Source organism: Eulemur rufifrons, chromosome 1 (assembly GCF_041146395.1).
Source record: "Eulemur rufifrons isolate Redbay chromosome 1, OSU_ERuf_1, whole genome shotgun sequence".
Classification (NCBI taxonomy): Eukaryota; Metazoa; Chordata; class Mammalia; order Primates; family Lemuridae; genus Eulemur; species Eulemur rufifrons.
Genome location: NC_090983.1, coordinates 19,363,984 through 19,385,076, shown reverse-complemented (window position 1 = coordinate 19,385,076; position 21,093 = coordinate 19,363,984). Strand labels below are relative to the sequence as shown.

General features: G+C 45.0%; 1 protein-coding gene across 1 annotated transcript in view; it reads left to right on the top strand.

Annotated features, from left to right (window-relative positions):
* Positions 1-714: 714 nt before the first annotated feature.
* The window catches only part of SMARCAL1 (SNF2 related chromatin remodeling annealing helicase 1), a 52,900-nt gene continuing 32,521 nt past the window's right edge, over positions 715-21,093 (top strand). The window contains exons 1-9 of the mRNA XM_069467353.1: positions 715-844; positions 1,984-2,020; positions 2,360-3,132; positions 3,923-3,973; positions 7,592-7,825; positions 10,281-10,331; positions 15,267-15,453; positions 17,751-17,901; positions 19,526-19,690. Coding sequence (XP_069323454.1) covers positions 2,418-3,132; positions 3,923-3,973; positions 7,592-7,825; positions 10,281-10,331; positions 15,267-15,453; positions 17,751-17,901; positions 19,526-19,690 — 1,554 coding nt within the window. The 5' untranslated portion in view covers positions 715-844; positions 1,984-2,020; positions 2,360-2,417. The remainder of the gene's footprint in view (positions 845-1,983; positions 2,021-2,359; positions 3,133-3,922; positions 3,974-7,591; positions 7,826-10,280; positions 10,332-15,266; positions 15,454-17,750; positions 17,902-19,525; positions 19,691-21,093) is intronic.

Below are 21,093 nucleotides of genomic sequence, written 5' to 3'. Positions count from 1 at the left end.
ACTGTTTTTAAATGAGCCACCTTTGAAAATTGAATAATAGCAACATTCACGTGTACACTGATGAAAGAGAGACATTACATTTACCACCAATATGTAATAATGGAGTTGATTGTGCAGGGGAAAGGGTGTTGGTGCTCAGTTTTCCCATCTGTAAAATGGGGATAAGAATAATATGTGACCCATGGGTTGTAGTAAGGATTAAATGAGAATTCACATTAACGCTCAGCGCAACGACTGACGACGACAATGATGACGACAATGGGGGTGGAGCATTGCGGCAGCGAGTGGGGCTTAAATTGCAACCACAATACCAGCAATGGATGTCCCGGAGGAGACATTTTATTAAGAGCTATCAAGTCAATCTGGCACCCTAGGATGCTCCGGAGACAGCTCTGACAGTGAGCCTCCAGGTTTGGAAACTTCGATGTCTCATGCTTTCAAGGTCCGGCACTTAGATAAACCCTCTGGGAAACCAACGACTAAAACTCCCAAAGTGCATCCCTCCCGCCCCGCCTACGACGTTGCGTCTCCCCTAGTGCTCGCCAGGCTCCTGGTCCAAACTACAAATCCCAGAAGACGATGCGGCAGTGCTCCGGCTCCCCGTCACATCACTCCCACTTTTCGAAGCAAAACTGCGGCCGCGTTGCCCGCTGGGAAGTGTAGTTCAGTGGTGACCAAGCCCACCAGGCCTGGGCGCTACAGGAAGGCGGGCAAACTGGGCGAGCTTGAATACCGGATGCCCTAACCGTCCACTTGGAAGAGTAATCTGGCTTGGGAGGGCTCTGGAGACGCGCCTGGGTTCGGGATCGGCTGCGAATGCGGCTTGCCTTCTAGGCCTCCCCGGGTAAGAAGGCAGACTCACCGGAGTCAGCGGAGGCGGACGAGACCAAATGCCAGCCTGGAGCGGGAGTGGGCTAAAGGATAGGGTGGGAATGGGTCGTGGTGCCCCTTATCTTGGGGCCGGCCTGAGGCTCGCCCCGAAATGGGGTGGAGCAGAGGTCCGAGCAAGCTGGGGAAGATGGGCGTCCATATGGTGGGATGGCTTTATGGTTGGGGACAGATCAGTGAGTCTTCCTCGTCCTGTGACCTTATCTCCTCTGGCTAGTGGAGACAGGGCTCCAGGCCTTGGACCTGGGAGTGCAGGAGAGTCCTTATCGGAAACTTTGGCAGGAGTGTGTTACCCAGGAAGATTGAGGGCTTCTGCTGTGCCTGGGAAACAAAACCCTTCCCTGACTCCTTCCTAACTTCTGGTGGTTGGAGGAGGTGGAAAGTCTTCTAGGATAAATGTTTGGGGGTGGTGAGGGGAGGGTCTGGCCAATGGGAGCCCCAGTGGGGAGGGAAACTTTTGAACCGTGGAGCTCCTTTAGAGGCCTAAACAATGCTCCTGGACATCATTTATAAGCATCACACGGCATTACCTTGGGTGGAGACTCTTTAGTCTGAACCAAGCCAGAGAAATTGGTGTCCCACCCCCTGGCTCTAGAATATTCTAAAAGTGGCTCAACACAGGAAAATCTTCAGGGTAAATTCATTGAAAAAAAAATAACCAGACTAGAAAACAGAATGTATACAGTGATCCTATGTTTATAATAAATACCTATATCTCCTAAATTTGTGGCACGTGGTTATGGATAGAAAAAAAATTAGAACTATACATGTACCCTATAAACAATGGTTATTGATGGCTGGTGAGATTACAGATTAATTTTATTCTTTTTACATGTTTATGTAGCATCTGAATTTGTACAGTGAGCGTGTATTGCTTTGTTTCTTGTTAGTTTTCCAAAAGAGTCTCTTGGTTTCTCCATAGTGTTGTGTTTTGGAAGTCAAGTACTAAGGCCTGCTGCCTTGGCTTGCACTGAGGGGGCGGGGGGGGGGGGGGCACATGCAGATTGATTTGCCAGGAACGATAAGAGTATTGAAAGCAAGGGGGGAATTTAGTGTGCAGTCTATGTGAGGCTAATAACTTTTTTCTTTTTCCAGGTTGGACAGAGGCTGTTTTAGCAAGCGTCGTGCCATGGTATGTAGTTGGTTGGTCTATTTCAGTCTGATCCATTATCCTTTCTAGTTTGAAATGTCACCATTACTATTATCTGATGAATTTAAGTTGCACTGCATAACTTTCTTGAGATCTGAGAACTCACCTTGGCTGTGGGATGGGAAGGAGAAAAATATTGCTGCTGAAATACCTTTTTAGCTTTGGATTTGCTTTTTGCTTTTTCATCAGGATCATTATTTTAGCACACGTTACCTACTATTCCTGTGTGTGTGTACTTTTTTAATTATAAAAGAAACTTTATTATATCCTCTGGTTGTATGCCTTATGCATTTGTTTCCATCTTCTTTTTTTCTTCCACAGCTTTTGCCAACTTTCCGATTAAAGGTTGACATTCCTGCGTAAGAGTTTCCTTGTTAAAATGTCCTTGCCTCTTACAGAGGAGCAGAGGAAGAAGATTGAAGAGAATCGACAAAAGGCTCTGGCCCGTAGAGCAGAGAAGTTATTAGCAGAACAGCATCAGAGCACAGGCTCGGGCTCCTCCCTTGCTGCCAACCCTTCCCAGTCCAAGCAGGTTCCTTGCCAAAATCTCCCGAGGGCGCCTTCTACGCCAGTAAGCCATGGTGTCATTGTCAAGCAACAGAATCTCAGTAGTTCATCTCATAGTGACCAAAGACCTCATAATTCCCACAGTTTTCATGTCAGCCTACCAGAGCAGACAAAAGGGATATGGAAGAGGCAAGAAGAAAGGTCCACAGCTTGCCCAAGCCACGGCCCACCAAGTCAAGTGACTGTCACTGGAATCTCCCTTCCCTTGGCACAAAGTCCTCCAGAGGTCCCAAACTCGCAGCTCTCGGGTTATGAGTTAGGTCAAGGTCATCCTCAATCTTCACATGAGATGAGATTGACACCTTTTGCTACCGTGGGGCAAAACATTTCTGACGTCCACTGTGGCTCAGGGAGTGTAACGCCCAGGACAGAAGGAGGACTCCAACCGATATTTGAATCCTCACTCCAGAAAGCAGGAATCTCCCAGAAGGGAACATGCATAAGGAAAGGAGATCGGTTCCAGGTGAAAATAGGGTACAATGCGGAACTCGTTGCGGTGTTTAAGAGTCTGCCCAGCAGAAGTTATGGTAATCAGTCTTTTGTTCTTTAGGTGGTTTCGGTTTTTTTATTATTTTTAGAGTCTCTCTCTCTCTCTCTCTTTTTTCTGGACTCTATTGTGGTTGAAATAAAGTCTCTTTTTAATCTAACAGTTTCTCATGAATATCAAGAGAATGCATTGGCACATTCTGTCATCCAGTTGTTTAGAAATTTTCCATTTTAGCTTCTGTTTCCCTTTATAATAGTTGTTCCCTCAAACAGCTGCCAAACTTGAGGGTTGCCACATGGCCATATGGAGAACAGTGGAATATTTACTGAGAAGCCAGTTCCTCTGCCAGGTGCTTTATATGCATGGTAGCACTTAAGCCTAACAACAGTTTTTTGAAATAAGTAGATGTTATTTCAGTTTTTAAGGCAGTGGCACTGGCTCAGCAAGGGGAAGTGACATGCTCGGTTTGATTGGTCTGGAAAGGCGGGGTCAGGGTGTGACTAGTTCTCGGCACCAGCGTTCTTCAGACCTCTTTGCCTGACTACACTAGGATCAAGAAAACATGGACTCTAGTCCTAACTCTGCCCTCAGCCCTCTTAGATGAAGTCCATAACTTCTCAGGATCTGAATTGAGCTCCACTATATGGAATAAAAGAATTGTCTACATTTGCTATTTGTCCTTTATAGAGATTTTGTAAAATCAGTGGGGCCTTGCCAATCAGCTATTTGGAACTTGGCATCCATTCATTCATTCATTTGGAAGGCAAGCTTTTATTGAGAACCCAAGAGCAAATTATAAGTATAATCATCAGCCCTCTGTTTTATTTCAGATCCTGATACCAAGATGTGGGACTTCAGCATGAAGGACTACAGTGCCCTTAGTAAGTAGACACATCATTGTCCCTCACAGAGGGAGGTACTGGCATTGAAGCTTCTTTGCAGTAGCAAATGTGGTCTAGCTCATGGTGTGCATGGCTTCATGGGTGGTGAAAGTTTTCAGGGTACCACCCCCACATACCTTCCCACTCGCTAGCCTAATGGGGTGGCTCGTTGGCCAAACGTCATTGGTAACATTAACAAAAGCTAGCACTTAATGATGCCTGCCTTGTACTAGGCTATTCTAAGCCCCTTATGCTAACTCTTCTTTATTCCTTATAACAAACATTTTACAGATAGGGAAACTGAGGCCTAGGGAGGCTGAGTAACTAACACAGGTTCACATAGCCAATAAGTCGTGCAACTGCCATTTGAACCCGGACAGTCTGACCTCAGAGTGCATGTTTCCACCGCACTGTGCTAGCTCCAGTGGTGACAGGCAGCTGTGCCAGCCCCTGCTTCCTGGAAGATAACAGTTCAGCAAAAGCACAAATCCTCGCAGCACTCTCTGCAGCTAGCTAACTCGATTGTGCAGCAAGGGGGCGCTGCCCCTGGCAGGTTCCAGTTAATGCAGTGTTTGGTCATTGTCCCCTGGGTGCACCACTCTGTCTTCTGAGATTTTGTTAACTGTCCTACATGAAGGCTTTCATCCTCTCATTCTGATGCCCAGAACCTACCCCTCTGTCAGAGTCAGGCCCTGGTGTTTTCATCTCCCATTTCACTCATCCCTCCCAGCCCAGTGCAAAAAGGGGAGAAGATAAGGCTATGTGCTTGGATCACTTCTCAGCACATTTGGGCATAAGGTAGAATTTTCTGGAGTCACCAGTACAGTTTCTGAGGTAGGGCAATGGGGGTGATGGGACAGGCCCTGCAGAATTTCCTGGTTTTCTCTTTGGCCTCCACTTCTTGAAAGGTATGGCATTGGGTGAAATTCTTTCTCCATTAGCTGCCAGGGCTGCTGTGATGGAGTACCACTGACTGGGTGGCTTAAACGATAGAAATTCATTTTCTCACAGTCCTGGAGGCAGGAAGTCTGAGATGAGGTGCTGGCAGGGTGGTCTCTTCAGAGGGCTCTCTCCTTGACCTGCAGATGGGTTCCTTCTCTCTGTGTCCTCACATGGCCTTTTCTCTGTGTGTGCACAACCTGCTGTCTCTCCCTCTTCTTGTAAGGACACCAGTCATGTTGGATCAGGGCCCACCCTAATGACCTCATTTAACTTAGTAACCTCTTTAAAGGCCCTGTATCCAAATACTGGTGTACTGGGCACCAGGGCTTCAACATACAAATGTTGGAAGGACACATTTCAACCCATAACACTGATGAAGTCAGCACCTTTTTGAAAGACTCATTTTTTAAAACATTTGTCAATGTAGGAAGGGGAGACCCAGTGCTCTGGGTTAAGGTTGTACATTTTGACACCTGGTGTTCTCATTGCTAGTCATTTTTAGACCAGTGACTTCCACTGTTGTGTATTTGTTTTGTCGTCTTTTTACTCCTGCTCTCGGACCACAATATATGGTAACTTAGACGACAACTGCTTTTGCGAATTTATTTAGGTTTTCTGTGCTGTATTGTTCCTTTTTGTAATGCTCCATGTGCTTTTTGAAAACAGTGTTTATTGGGCACAAAATTCTCCATGTAGCTTTTAAATGAATTTTACTAATTAAGTGTTTGGCTCCTCTTTATCCTTCCCAATGTGTTGCAAACTTGGTCTGTTATCTACCAAGACCTTGAAATGTCTCACAGTAATTTTGGATTTGTGAATTTGTCCTTGTATTTCTAAGTTTCAGATAGGTTCATGATCGTTGTGTCATGATTGGCTTTGTGTCAGTATAACATATAAAGATTGTCTTTATGTTGGACTTCTGTCATTTTGCTTTAGGTATATCTCTGGATTTTTCTTTTTTAACCCTACCACAAACTCATTGTACAACATCCAGAAAATACATTAATGTGTAAGGAAGAAAAAATATCTCCCATAATCTCCTGCTCAGTTAATCACTATTAACATTTTGGTTTTGTTCCTTCCAGCCTTTTTTCTATGCATTAAAATATACAGGGCTGGTCACGAACTCCAAAAATAAATAAGTAAAATATACAGATTTTATATATGCATGTAATTTCTATCTTGCCATTTTCATTTAATGCTCCAGCATAAGCATTTGTATTTTAATGAATGTTAACAGTTAATTCTAAGAGATGAAAATGTGGGTGTCATTATTATAACGCATCATTTTGACCTTTAAGAAATTATTTCAGGGCCGGGCATGGTGGCTGATGCCTGTAATCCTAGCACTCTGGGAGGCCGAGGCTGAAGGATTGCTTGAGGTCAGGAGTTCCAGACCAGCCTGAGCAAGAGCGAGACCCCATCTCTACAAAAAATAGAAAAATTAGCCAGGCGTATTGGCACATGCCTGTAGTCCCAGCTACTTGGGAGGCTGAGACAGGAGGATCGCTTGAGCCCAGGGGTTGGAGGTGCTGTGATAACGCCACTGCACACCAGCATGGGTGGCGAGTGAGACCTTGTCTTGAAACAAAAAAATGATTTCATATTATTGAACATAATTCTGTTTTTTATACTTCTGTCTTTTCCAAATTTCTTAGTAAAAAAAAAAATTAATGGCTGCATGACATTGCGTTGTATGAATGTGTCATAAATTGCTTAAATCATTTTTTTACTGTTTAATTTGCTCCCAGTTTTTCCAGTTTTAAAGCTGTAAGGAACATGTTTGTTCATAAGTTTTTGTCTGTATTTTCAATTGTTAATTGGGTTAGATTCTGAGAAGTTGAATCATTATGATCACTTCTTAGAGCCCTTGCAATATATATTGCCAAATTATTTTCCAAGGGGTTTTATTCCCAACTAGCAATATGGATGTCTAATTCTTTTTTTATCCTGCAAGTTTGAAAAGTAGAAAACATTTTTTATTTCTTTGATTATTTGTGAAATCGAACATTTCTCTAGATGTTTATTTATTAGTCTTTTGCCCCCTGTTTTGAATTGACTACATCTCTATCCTTAGTTTGTGGTCTTAATATTTTTTGTGAGCATGACTTCTTTTTATATTTTTTGCAGATACTTAGTAGCTTTTGCCTTGCACTTCAGTTTGTGTTTTTTGACAATTTACTTTTATGTAGCCAAATCTGTTAATCTATAAAAGCCATCCGTAATAGGTGAAATAATGTTCAAAACTGCACGTTTGTGTCCTGGCGGTTCTGCTTCTCATTCCCTTGTCCTCTGAGCCGTAGACAGAGTAGTGACCTGAGAATAGGGTTAAGTGGGTGATTTGTGGTGTGTTGACTTCAGTGGCTTCTCCAACACAACAACATAAATTACCTAATAAGTTTATTCATCCTGATGAGCTTCCTCTTCCCCGTTAATTTCTGAATTTTAAGTTTCTTAATTTGAAAAACTTAAGGAGAAGAGTTATATTCAATAAATATTGACATTCTCAAAGCCCCAGTTAAAGGACACTTGCAAGCCTTACTCACCCACCTGCCAGTCCCTGGTGACCTTGTCTGCCTCCTCCTTTCTCCCTCCTCCCTTCTTGCCTGAGTGTCCCAGGGCCATGCCAGAGTCCTCTGCTTTGTCAACTTCTGTCCTTTTCCTCTTCTTTGGCAGTAAAAGCAGTCCAGCGTCTCTCCATGGTCACCCTGGAGCCTTTGAAAGGGGCTGATGGCAGCAGGGAGTCACCCTCCACCAGCATCGGGGGACAGGCCAGCCTTCCTTCAGCTCCGTCCCTTGCCTTTGTCAAGGGGCAATGCATGCTTATCTCACGGGCCCGCTTTGAGGCAGACATCGGTTATTCAAAGGACCTGATCGCACTATTTAAACAAATGGATTCCAGAAAATATGGTAAGTAATTGGCCTCTGTCTGCTTCCCCGGATGTATAGTGGTCAGTGATCTCAGCGTGGGGTGTTTTACTTTATCTTCGAATATTCAAAAATGACTTCCTGGTCTGCTTCTCTTCCCTTGTTCCAGACAGCAAACACATAGTGGTTTTGGTTGTTAAGGCCTCCCAAAGAGAAGGCCCCACAATTTTCCCCATTCACTTGGTCCGTGTCTTGGTAGAAGCAGGTAGATCCCTCTTTCAGCTATTTAAACCCATCTGTTTTTATTTTGGCCTTAGCAGAGCAGAAAAACAGGTTGTTGTCATGAAAATAAATAAATTTAGACAGTGGTTTTCAAACTCTGAGGGTTCGTGGGAACCTCTTGGAGGGCTTGTTAAAGGCAGACTGCTGGGCCCACTGGCAGAACTTGGGATTCAGGAGCTCTAGGGTGGGGCCGAAAATTTGCACGTCTCACGAGTTCCCTGGTGCCACCGCTGCTGGTCACCGGCCCATGGTCTGAAAATGCTGGTGGTTCCCCACTCTGGCTGCTCCTGGGCAGCACTGGCTACTGCAAAAGCGCTGATGCCTGGTTCTCCCCTAGAAAGGCTGGTTTATTTGGTCCCAGGTGGGGCCTAGGCATTGGTATTTTAAAAAATCTTCAGGTGACCCTAATTATTAACCAGGCTTGAAAACCACTGGCCAAAGTGATAGTTTGGCTTTATTTTTTTATGAGGATCTTCAAAAGCTCCCCGATGAGAAACAGCTTTAGAATTCTGGGCCTCTGGGTTTCATTTTTAGCTGGGGCCACATTGTTGTTAAAAACTACCTGGCTTTTGTGGGTGGATGTTTTCCCATTCTTGAAATGGTTTTAGTCTTTTCCTTAGGCAAGTAGAAATCAAACCCTTAAAACCTCGTGCCTTTGAGACATCACATTCAGACAACATCGTGGAGGAAGCCCCCCGAATTACTTGTTCAACAAGAGCTCTCCTCAGGGTTTGGCCCCCTTCAGAGTGAGGGTGATGCTCTTATGTGACCATCCCTTAGGTTGTAACACAGGACACAGTTGTAACTGATAAGAGCAGGGTGTGGGGGAGCCATGCTAGGCCAGCCTGGGCATGAGATGAGCTGCACACACAAGGGCCAGGATCCTTTGCTCCCTGCCCCCTCTTCTGTCCGGCTTAAGCTTGGACTGGCCCTTAAGGGTAATTACGATGACCTGTGTCTATCACCAGGCTTTGAGATCACACTCCTGACGTGGTCTGCTATTTTGGGAGCAGGTGCAGTGAAAATACTGATCCTGCTCACACCCAGATGCCCACAAACCATGACTGGATTCTTTGCTGCCCCTCACATTTGTAGCTTTCCCGTTGGCCACCCTGCCACTGTCAGAATCAAGCTGTTGGCAGGAAGAGTCTCCGTGCCAGTCCTACATTCGAGATTAGCCTGCTTTTGTTCCTCCATCAGGTTAACCCTGGACTTCCTCACTTTCTCCCAAAACCGACTCCTATGTTTTGGCACTATGGAGTGCTTCTTTCCAGCCATCTCGATTTCGAAATGACCACACAACACAGAATTAACTTTTGCTGCCCAGATAGTGTTTATCAAGACCAAACTTTCTTGATTTTCTCAAAAGGTAGATTAGTAGAGAAACTCCTCTGTTTAAATAATGAGCCACCGGTGGGTAGCAAGTTGCTCTACTTTCTTAAGTTAATATTGTGTGTAATGTCTACTACATTGTACTAATTAGCAGATGACAGACATAATTATAACAACAGTATTCATAATAACTAGCTTTTTTTGAATGCTCCTTGTTTTCCAGATATACTTTTATAGACATCTTCCATTCAATTTTCATGTAATCCTCACAGCAACCCTGTGAGGAAGGGGCTGTAGTACCCTTATTTTTCAGATGTGAAACTGAGGTACAGAGATGCTACATAACTTGCCTACGGTCACACAGCCAGTGAGAGGCAGAGCCGGGATTTGCGCATAGGCAGTTTGACCACTCTGACCACACGCAGCTTGTTTCCCACGTATATCAGGGATCTGTTATCACAGCCCGTATTACAGAGGTGTGGGGGCAGATGAGGTGGTGTGAGTGACTCTCCTGGCACAGTGCCCGACATAGAGTGAGTGCCAGGTGGTCATGGAAGCTACAGTTATCATCCCTGTCTTGGACATTCAGGGCTTGCTGACCTGCTGTGCCGTTCTAGTCATGTCTCCCTGTAACACCTTTTATCACAACCCTTACGACCCAGTGTTGTCACCATGTCTGCTTGTTTCTCCTCCTGGTATAGCAGGAAACTTCAAGAGGGCAAGTACTCAATGTTATTACTGTATCCCTGGTGCCACGTACAGGACCTGCCACATCGTCCAGGCTCAGTGGAGGTTCATGAAGCCAGGGAATAAAGGAGTCAGTGTGATGACATAGCAAGAGGGCCGGGTGTCCCATTTGCTTACGTATTTCTTCTCATCGCAGATGTCAAGACCAGGAAGTGGAGCTTTCTCTTAGAAGAGCACAATAAACTAAGTAAGAAGCCTTCCTTGCCTATTTTATATCATGCTTAAGTTTTAATAATCTGCCTTAAATTTAATGTATTGTAAAAGAATCTCCTCCTTCCTCTCCTGTGGTAACGTCAGATGCTTGAGGACAGGGTAAGCAAAGGTGGGGATGTTCTTGGGCAGCCTCATCCGTGTCCACTGAGACGGCGGCTTTGTGACAGCCCACTCGAACGCAGGACCTCTTCTTCCACAAGGGTGAGGCAGTACTAGTAATCCTGCCTTGATAGAAGTGTTAGAAATGAGGGTTTGTGGACTTTGGGAATCAGAGGTGAGCTGGGATTGCTTAGCTTAGATGGAGGCTGCCCATTCTCCTAAGATGACTTTTGAGAGCAGGCTCTCAGTTTACTGCTAGAACTAGATGATCAAGAAAGTCATTAGTGGCCAGGTGCGGTGGCTCACGCCTGTAATCCTAGCACTCTGGAAGGCCGAGGCGGGAGGGTCCCTTGAGCTCAGGAGTTCGAGACCAGCCTGAGCAAGAGTGAGACCCCCCCCCCCGTCTCTACTAAAAATAGAAAGAAATTAGCCAAACAACTAAAAATAGAAAAAATTAGCCGGGCATGGTGGCACGTGCCTGTAGTCCCAGCTACTCGGGATGCTGAGGCAGGAGGATCGCTTGAGCCTAGGAGTTTGAGGTTCCTGTGAGCTAGGCTGATGCCACGGCACTCTAGTCCAGGCAAGAGAGTGAGACTCTGTCTCAAAAACAAAGAAAGTCATTAGTAAGAGTCATTAGTGATGGGATTCATAATGGGCTGAGTTCTGTCAGGTGCAGAGATCTAGGCCAGGGGACTCAAGCATTTTAACAAGCACTTTGAGACTGACCAAGGGAAGGGGGTATGTGTACAGACAACTGTAAGAAGAAGTAGTCAGTTTTGGTTGATCATTTTCTTCTGTATGCTCTGCTTAGATGGGGCAATCTATTCTAATATGCCTGGGAAAAGGGGGACATGGCCATATCTCAGCCTGTCCCAGAATGCCAGTCCCTCATCCATCTGGCTGTAATGATTCTGCACTGGGTATGAGGCTGGCACAACTTAGGTTCCTCCTGCCTGACGGCTGAGGACTTACTGGGCCTCCCAGATGGAGGGAGGAGTCATGTGTTGGTACCAGTCAGGCCAGGAGAGACATGATCCAACCCTGGGAGCTCCGAGTCATTGGCTGTCTTGCCCATCGGCTAGGGCTTTAAGGAAGAGGTTGAAAAGCTGGGTTCTTTCCCTTTGTCTCCTTATGTGACCTCCTGTGTGACACTGGGTAGGTAATTCAACATTCCAGGTCCCATTTGTCCCTTCAGTTAAAAAAAAGCAGGAGGGGGATGAGATGTTTAATCCCTATCTGCTCTGTTGACATAGGAATTACATAAAAAGGAAGGGCTTTTGATTCCTTGAGCAGAGACTTGCTGTGAACTACAAGATTAGGTTTGACTATGAGATGGTGCTGAGTATCAGTAAATGCTGGCTAAAGCAGAAAGGATAGCTCAGGTTGATCTGGAGACTCTCTGGCTGCTGCAATTTGGAACTTGTGATTTAGAAGAAACTATTTGGCCAAAGCTGAATTTCTGATGAGACATAGGAGTGAGTTCTTTCCTTCTTGCTTCTTTGCCTTTCAACCAGGAAACGCATAAATATGTCAGACATAAAGGTGTTGACTTTTACAGAACAACAAAAAGCAGGATACTTACAGCATTAACAGATGAATGTAATGTTGAAAATCTATGACTTGTGACTCATACAGCATTATGTAACGGTTTCTAATCTTTTGTGGACCATAGACTCCTTGAAATATCGCATGAAACCAATGGATTCTTCACCCAGAAGAAAATGCATATAATGGCCATATGTAAAATTTTGCACTTGATATTAATGATCCCACAGATCCTGAGTGAAGAGTTTTATTAATAGATTTAGTTTTTACATGCTATCTTGTCTTTACCATGTCTCGTGGAAGGTAAGACTGATCCTCCCCATTTCATAGATTGGAAAAAGCTGGAGCCCAAAACTTTCCTTATTGGGAGCTTTGCAGGGTCACAGTAAAGTCAGTGACAGAAATAAGAATAAAATTGCCATCTGTGTTTGTAACCTGACCCATTATCAAATTTAGAAGCAGCTCCATGAAGTAAGAAGCTGAAGAGGGAGGGCACTGCGGAATACAGCACCGTTTCCTGGGCACTGGGTTCCTCTCGCTTCACCCCGAGGTCTCCTTCCTCATGTGTGAAATTAGATTATTGACCCTAAGCTAGTGAATGCGTACATATGAGAATGTCAGTGAGACCTGAGTACATGAATCCTCATTGATGAAGTAGTGAGAATCGTTTTCTCTAGTAAGGCGGATCTAAGGACTTTCCTCCCCTCTCTTTTCTAAGTGTTGTGGGGCCTTTTGTCCCAGTGAAATTGGCATAAGGCCTTTTGTTTTCCCCTGGCTGTCACAGTCCAGAAGGGCTCTCAACAATCTTGTCTTGTCAGCTGCTATTTGAAAACATTAGCATCTCTGCTGTGTGGCTAGTAGCATTCTGCCAAAGAGCTATTTTACAGAAATGACTTCTAGATGACTCATGAAGCCAGACAGCATGCCTGTCATCTCCCAGAAGCAGGGAAATGACAGTAGAGACAGATGTTGACAGGGAATGGTGGCTTTCTCAAACACACAGTTGGCTCAACTAGCAGCTTAGGATCTTGGAGATAGTTGGTAGGAGACATAGTGGATGTTGATTTTATTCCTCTTAAATGGCTGAAAGAGCATAATGCTTACAAAGCACTGCATTTTACACCAGCCAGATCATCAGCCCTTTCTTAGCTTTCATCAGGTATTTGAGTTCTGAAGATCACTAGGATTAAAATGAAAATGGTTTCTGAAAGCACGTAGAGTGCTCAGTCTCCTGAAGTGTGCAGAAATCAGCATGTTCAGATTTAATTTGGAGGTATAAAATGTATTTCTGCATCAATATGGATAGTCTATTTTACATTAAAGCCTTCAACCTTACCTAATTTCCTCTCATGGTGATTCTGTTCATAGAAACTGTTTCCAGAAATAACTGGTACTTATATTTAGTGAAGGGCAGAAATTGATTTAAATATATTGAAAATACAAAGCAATTGGAGGTAGCAGTAGATAGCTCAGTCCTGCGTATGCACATCAGTATTTGCAATGGTGACCAATTGATGGTTGTAGCAAAAGACTTTTGGAAGACCTTGTGAGGATGTTTAGAAAACGTAGGATCACACATGGCCATATGGAATAGAGAACCAACCACCTTTAAATTTCAGATAATATGGGATAGAAATAAATACACCCAGTTTTTCCTTTTGGTTTTTTTTTTTTTTTACTGGATACCTGAGGACAGTTAGCCTCTTGGTGGGTTACTCTGACTCCCCAGAGTGCTACTGAAAAGGAAAAGGATAAAGAGCAATTGAAGATCTGTAAATAATAGTTGCTCTTCTAAATAGGTTTTCAAAGGAAAATGATAAAAGGGGAAGAACATCTTGAAAGTTACAGCCCACAGGACAGCAGGCTGTGATTAGTAATTTAATAATTCTACTGCCAGGGATCTCTAGGTCTGTCATCTTTTCTCTAAGTTTTTTATTTTTAACTCATCTCCCTCATCCCTGAAAATTATGTTTTATTAATTCTTTCCTGTTTCTCTATTGAGTAAAGGTTATTTTTTCTTTTTTAAATTTTCAAATCACGTGAGACTAAGTTCTTTCAAAAAGCAAGGTCAGTGCAACTAATTTGTTTTCATTTCCATGTATATCCGAAATAATTTATTTCTCCCACTTGGGTGAGTGGCCCTAACTAAAACAGATTTCTCCATACATTATGTAGGGATGTAGGACAAGCATACTTGGAAGGAAAGTAAAGGCTGCTACATGTAAATTGAAAGTGTCTGAGTAATGGTCACCCTAAGTAATAGTTTAGACTCTAAGCTCAACAGGGGTTGGTAAACTTTTTTTGTAAAAGGCCAAATAGTATTAATAAATATTTTAGGCTTTGTGGGCCATGCAGTCTCTATCCCAGTGGCTCAGCTCTGCCGCTGTAATATGAGAGCAGCCGGACACAATCTGTAAATGAATGGCATAACTGTGCTTCAGTAAAACTTTACTGAAAAACAAGCAGGAGGCCAATCTGGCCCACAAGCCTTAGACTGCTGATCTCTGCATTAGAGAAGAGGTAAGGACCTAGCAAGGAACATCCAGATACAGGACTTTTTAGCTTCTTTACTACAGAAATCAGTACTATAAAGCTCACTTCTCTCGAGGGGAGATATTTATTCTCTTCTGGAAAGGGCCAAAAATGTACTTTTTTTTTTTTATCAGTTTGTGGCCTTTGCATAGACTCTGCCTTTTGTTGTTGTTTTTAAACAGCACCACTATTCTACCAATCTTCTTGGAAACACCTAACAGCTTCTCCATACAGACCAAAGTGTTTCCTTGCCTTTCGATAGTTGGTAACTTGGAGTTCTCGGCCTCCTCAAACATCAAAACCATCAAAATAAAACATAAGGAGAATGAAAACAAGACAAAATTTATTCTAAGACTTGCTTTTTCGTGGGTCTTTCTGGACTGATTTTTTTAAAGACTATGGATCCTTATTTTTTGAATGGGAATACTGAGGTAACTTTTTAAATTTCTTTAGGGTAAAAAAAAAATCAGTCACAAAAATACTTTACAGTTCTTTCCAGTGTTTGTGTAGTACAGCAAACCGATTTGGGATTAATTCTTGCCTCTTATTTGCAGAAATTAAGGAATGGAGAGGGAAATTAGTTGTCAGCCCCTGATTTTCTCTCTAGTTAACCTTTGAGAAGATGGGGTGAAGCAGAATTTCCGTTATTGAACTGTATGTCTCGAAGCCGCTTCTCTTTCCCCAGATCTTTTGGGAGTGAACACTCCAGCTCATACACTTCTGTTCTTTCCAGTTAAAAAGGTACGCGACCTTCCACAAGTGCAGCTGGACCCCCTGCCCAAAACGCTCACCCTGGCTTTTGCTTCTCAGCTGGAGAAGACGTCTCTTGATCCCACGGCAGATGTCCCAGAGGCAGACCTTTCTGAAGTGGACCCCAAGCTCGTGTGTAATCTGATGCCCTTTCAGAGAGCTGGAGTCAAGTAGGTTCTTGATCTTCCCCTCACCTTCCCTTCTCTTGCATGAATTTCATTACTCCCCACCAGCTGGGTTCAGGTGCTTCCCCTTTTTGGAGCTCTCATCTTCCACAAATACCTAGAAGAATCTAAGTATTACACAGCCAGGTGTGCTGTTACCAAAGCCTCATTGTAACCATTGATTTCAAATTCTGTGGGTTAAGCAGGATTCTGATTGCGGGCATGCAGAAACCCCATTTAAACTAGCTTGATGAAAGAGGAGTTTCTCAGTACATGTAGGAGAAAATCCAACATCTCTGAAGATCTCATGAGGACTCTCCCTCTCTCAGCTCTTCTTAGTTTGCTCTGTTCTCAGCCAGGTGCTCCTCAAGTGTGGCAACTAAGGCTGCCAGGGGCTGCCAGCTTTCAATCCATCAGCTTAGCAACTACAGAAGCACTTTTTTCCTGATGGGTTTGACACTGCAAGGGCTTAAGTCTGGTACTGGCATTGGAGCCAGTCACTGTGGCCTTGGAGGCTTAAAGTCATATTGGTTAGAATGGGTGATAAGCCCATCCCTGAAGCCAGTGGGTAGGACCTGCCCCCCAAAATACTTCAGTTGAGAGTGGGAGCTGGTGGCTCTCCAAAACAAACTCAGGGTGCTCTTATTAGAGAAAGAAAAAAGATAAACCCTCGTCCTGACCTGTCCTTGTTTACCAGAGTTTCTTGGGAGAAGCAAAATGCCAGGTTTGAAGTTGGCTTCTCTTGAAAGTGCAGGAGTTCAAGGAGAAGAAAGAGGAAGTCTTGATGGTCTGTCTAGAGATAATGTGTGTTAGAGCTGTTACTAGGCAGTGTGGTTGGAGACAGAGTCCTCTGCGAGGGGTGGACCTGAGTTGTTAATATCAATGGAGCTGACAAACCGAGACGGCCTGCCCGAGTGCTGTCTGTGGTATTTGGCAGCAGTTTGGCTGCTGTCTCAGGCAGGATTCTGGTCTGTGTGCCGTGGGGCACAGCACGCTGTACTGTGTCCCCCTGGGCCCAGCCCTGCCTGCCACTCTCGTCTTCGTTTCTCTCCCATCTCTCTAGGGAGTGCACTTTACAAAATGTCACCCTCTTCATCTGTTGAGATGTCCTTTGTGCCTTGTTTTAACCAGGCTCAGGGTGGTTTAGTTCTTATCACCACACCTGCTGATTAGAAGAGGTTACATTCTGTTTTCGCTATGCCAGACGGAGAAGAAAAAGAGCTATGCAACTGGCTTATTAGCAGGTTCCTGAGCAAATGTTCAGTTTTTCAGGAATTCATGGAAAGAGGACTAGTGTTTGGCACAGGGCACCAGACATCTGGCATTCAGGGTCCTTTTTGCTTTTTTCCACTGATTCTTCATGCGACTTGAGCAAGTCATTTTTACTGTTTGTGTCTTGATTATTTTTCTTTTTGTGGGATGATAGGATAGAAGCACTTTCTTGGCACTTACGATGGTGCCAAGCATTGTTTTCAGAGCTTTATGTATTAACTTTGTCAATCTTCCCACAACGCTGTGAGGCCGGTGCCTGCTGACTGCTGAGGGGCTGAGGCAGAGCGAGGTGAGGTAACAACGTGCAGGAAGGTGCGCAGCTGCGGAGTGGGGAGCTGGGACTCCAAAATAGCGCACTACACCCACCACGGCTGTCACCCCAGGTTGTTGCACTTTAAGGGCTTTAGGATCCTGAGGCCTCTAGGGAGTGAAGAACTCGATGCTGAGGTCGGGGCTCCGTCTCACTTTGCTCCCCTTCTTTCCTCTGTCTGTCCTCTTCTCCAGCATTTTGTCTCTGCCAGCTCCGTCCCTTTGCCTTTATGCGTACTGAGCACTCTGATCTTCGGAAAGCCTTGCTTTCACCCCACCAGCTCTTCTTCCTTTCCTTCCTCTCCAGGTGGACTCTCAGTGAGGGGGCGCCCCCTTCCGCAGCTCTGGCCGTGGGCTGCCCCCCACGCTGCTCTGTCCACACCCTCTGGGCCTTGCCTGCCTTAGGCTGAGGCTGACACTGACTCCTCTTACTGGAAACGTCCTCCTTTGGCTTCCATGACCTAAAGATCTTCTAGATCTTCTCCACACATGTTGGCCACCATTCCACATTTTCCCTGTTTTGACCTGTTCTTTTTCTTGTTTTGTTTGCCTCCTAACTGGCTCCTGCTCCTTCCTCTTCGTGGGGGGAGCGAGTCTGGTGGTGGGCAGGCCTGCGCGGGCCAGTGCAGGGCCCACCTGCTGCGCAGGAGGGCCGAGCAGAGCCCCGGGGAACTGTGCGGTGCTGTTGCCTGTGCTGTTGTCCTCACCTTGTCTGCTTTCAGTTTTGCCATAGCGAAAGGAGGCCGCCTGCTGCTTGCCGATGACATGGGCCTGGGGAAGACCATCCAAGCTATCTGCATAGCAGCCTTCTACCGGAAGGAGTGGCCACTCCTAGTGGTGGTGCCTTCTTCTGTGCGCTTCACCTGGGAGCAGGTTAATTCTCTTGTATTGTGATTTTCGCAGAGAAGGTTTTCCTCAGTGTCTGAGTAATGAAATAATTGAAGGCAGGGCCTGGGCATCTTTAAGCATCTGTCTCAGGTAAGGGAAGATGAGGTAGCCCCCCGAGGGCAGGCTCATGGTTTTCTGAATTAGAATCAGGCTATACCTTTGGAGAAGAAAGCCAAGTAGGTCCCAGCATGGAGACTTATCGCCCCCTGTCAGCAGACACTGCCAGTACCTCTGTGTCCCTGCTAGTAATACCTTTTATCTGTAGCATACTTAATCTTCACAGTATTTTTACCTCCTTTATTTTCCTTAATCCCATGACAGCCATGTGCAGTAGACGCAATAGATAGTTACCTGATTTACAGATGAGAAAACTGCATCTCACAGAGGTTAAGGCCATGCTTCATGCTAATGAGGAGCCGCCGTGCAGGACCTTGAAGTTGCCTCTCCTGACGTCCTGGCCCCGAGGTTCTGCACGCTGTAGAGGGTGGTGTGTGTGGGATGTTCACTGGCTGCCAGGTAACTTCATGGGTGAAGAACCTGACCTGAACACTGTATTATCACGCAGCCTTGAGCTTTTTCTACTGTAAATCCAGGAATCAGAGTGGTTTTGTGAAATGAATAAAAATCCTTGTGAGCAAACTCAGAAGAAGGAAGACCTAATCCATCTTCCATAGCTTTTTCTAGCTTTATGCTACTGAGGTTGGCCTTTGGCCTCATAACAGCTGGGCTTCTTCCTAAGGCCTCCATGCGCCGCTGTGGGGAAGAGGCAGCTTCACCTGCTTCTGGTCAGCCTGATGCCCAGACGTGCTGTTCTAACCAAAGAGAAGGCGGAAAACCTAAAAAATGTGCATCGGAACAATACCTTGTTCTTTCCCTGTCCTTGAGATCTGAATCCTGCCAGTGCCTGTGGAAAGTAGTCATTTATACATATTTTATGTGTGTTAGATTCCTACCGCACCCTCAGAAATTGAGTCAGATAGTCAGACAGTTACCAATGTTCCCTGTGTCAGAACAGCGTCAGCCCGGGCAGGACGGGGCAGCACCCAGATACCCGGGCCCTGCCATGGAGCCACCCTGGTGGCCTTCTACTGGCTGCAGGCACTGGGTTTGGCTAGAGAGGGTAAGATTGCTAGAGACAGAAGGTGGATTTGGATTTGTAGAAATAGTGACATGAATGTTTTCATCATCATCATCATTGTCAGTAAACACTTACGGTTGCCTTCAGTGTACCAGGCTTTGCTAAGTTCTTTATAACATTCCTCTTAAAGAGAGTCCATTCTTTCCCTGTAGAAACTTGCTGTCTAGTTAGAGATCACAGCACTGAGACCCACAGATGCCATGAAGTGACTGCTGACCAAGGAAGGGAGTGTCCTGTCAGGGGCACACGAAGGGGGTGGGTGGGTGAGAGGAAGGTGTAGGTGATGGCTGTTCATGGCCACGAGGACTACTGTGGATACAGGAGGACGTGGTGGGAGAGAGACCGCGTTTGTTCTTTAGGGAGCGTGAAAATTGGTCCACACTGAGAGTGTGGCGTTGGGTTGGCTGGGGTCATGGCCGCAGCTGCTGTGCCAGGTTGTCATTGTGGTTTGTTCTCTCCTGTCATCCACAGGCCTTTCTTCGGTGGCTGCCATCTCTGAGCCCGGAAGACGTCAACGTCGTGGTGACCGGGAAGGACCGCCTGAGAGCTGGCTTGGTCAACATTGTCAGTTTTGACCTGCTTAGCAAGTTGGAAAAACAGCTAAAACTACAAACCCCTTTTAAAGTTGTCATCATTGTAAGTGACTTGGCAAAGTCTCTTAAGTATTTTATCTCTCTAGAAACTTTCTTCTCAGAAACTCCGAGAACTTGCATATCCATAATCTCACTGAGCCTCACTCAGTTCCCAGGAGAATGGAAATCACTTTCTTTATTTTATGGGGAACTGGCATTTCATGTGTCTCAAATAGCCATTTGCAATCCTGGCTGCATGTTAGAATCTCCTGGGGAGCTTTTTAAAAAATGTGATTTAACAGGGTCTGTGCTGGGGGTTTCTAGCCCATCTCTTCCCCAGTGTGGGGTTATGGGTGGGACCATCTCATGAACCGCAGACCACCTAGGGCTCCTACAACCTGGATGGCAAGGTGCCTGCCTCTGGTGCCATCTTGCCAGAATGGCTGAGACATGCAGTTCAAATAATTAAGGTTTCTTTTAGGCAATATGAAGATACCTCCCCCCTCCCCCCCAAAACAGCTTTTTATTCTAGTTGCTTTTTTAAAGACGGCTTTACTGGAGTCCTGCTGCCAGATTTGACAGCACAGCTTTCAGTTACTGGCTTTCCTTTTAACTCTTCATCTACTTCCTAAGGAAAGTGTAGACAGACTTGGTTTCCTGTCAGTACTGAATGTGTCAACATGGTTCACAAGAATATTGTAGGAGCTTAGAGAAGGGAAGGAGAAGATACAGTTACTGACCTCAGGGGATCTATTACTATGTTTTGGACTAAGAACCACACTGTGTTCTTAGCATAAGCAGACTTAAGTGTTTATAGTTTTTCAAAGCTATACAGGTAATGAGTCTTTGCGGGAGTCGTTTCTGGTTTGGCACAAATTCAACTGTGGCTTTGAAAATATGTCAGCATACATGTGAAATGAAAACATTAAAAGAAGTTTCCCAGGATGATAGTGATTGCTCTGGAGTGTGAGGGAAGAGTAATGCCTTCATTTCTTGAGTGTTACCTTGTGTTAGGTACTTACATATAATCGCTGATCTTCCCAGTGCCCCTGAGCAGGTGTTATCCTTTATCCATGTGAATTATCCATTTCACAGCTGATAAAACTGACAGTGAAAGTGGGTACATAATTTGTCATAGGCAGAAAGCTAGCAAGTTGGAGAGTTATTGATTAAAACTAGGTTGCATCTGCCTTCCGAATTCATGTTTTTCTCTTTCTGACCCATCACTTAACCTGCCATATGATTTTTGGCAAGCCACTTACTACCAGTGTTGGTTTGTTCTTCAGTTAAATAAGAGCCCTGTCCTCCCGTTTTCAAAGAAACGTTATAGGAAGGAATAGAGTCATGGCTCTGAGGTGTCACACTTCTTAGATGCTTCAGTTATCAAGCTATTCTTTGTGATTTGCTCCAATATTGGCACATTTTTCAATGGTTGAAAGAGTCTATTCCCTTCCACATCTGACACCT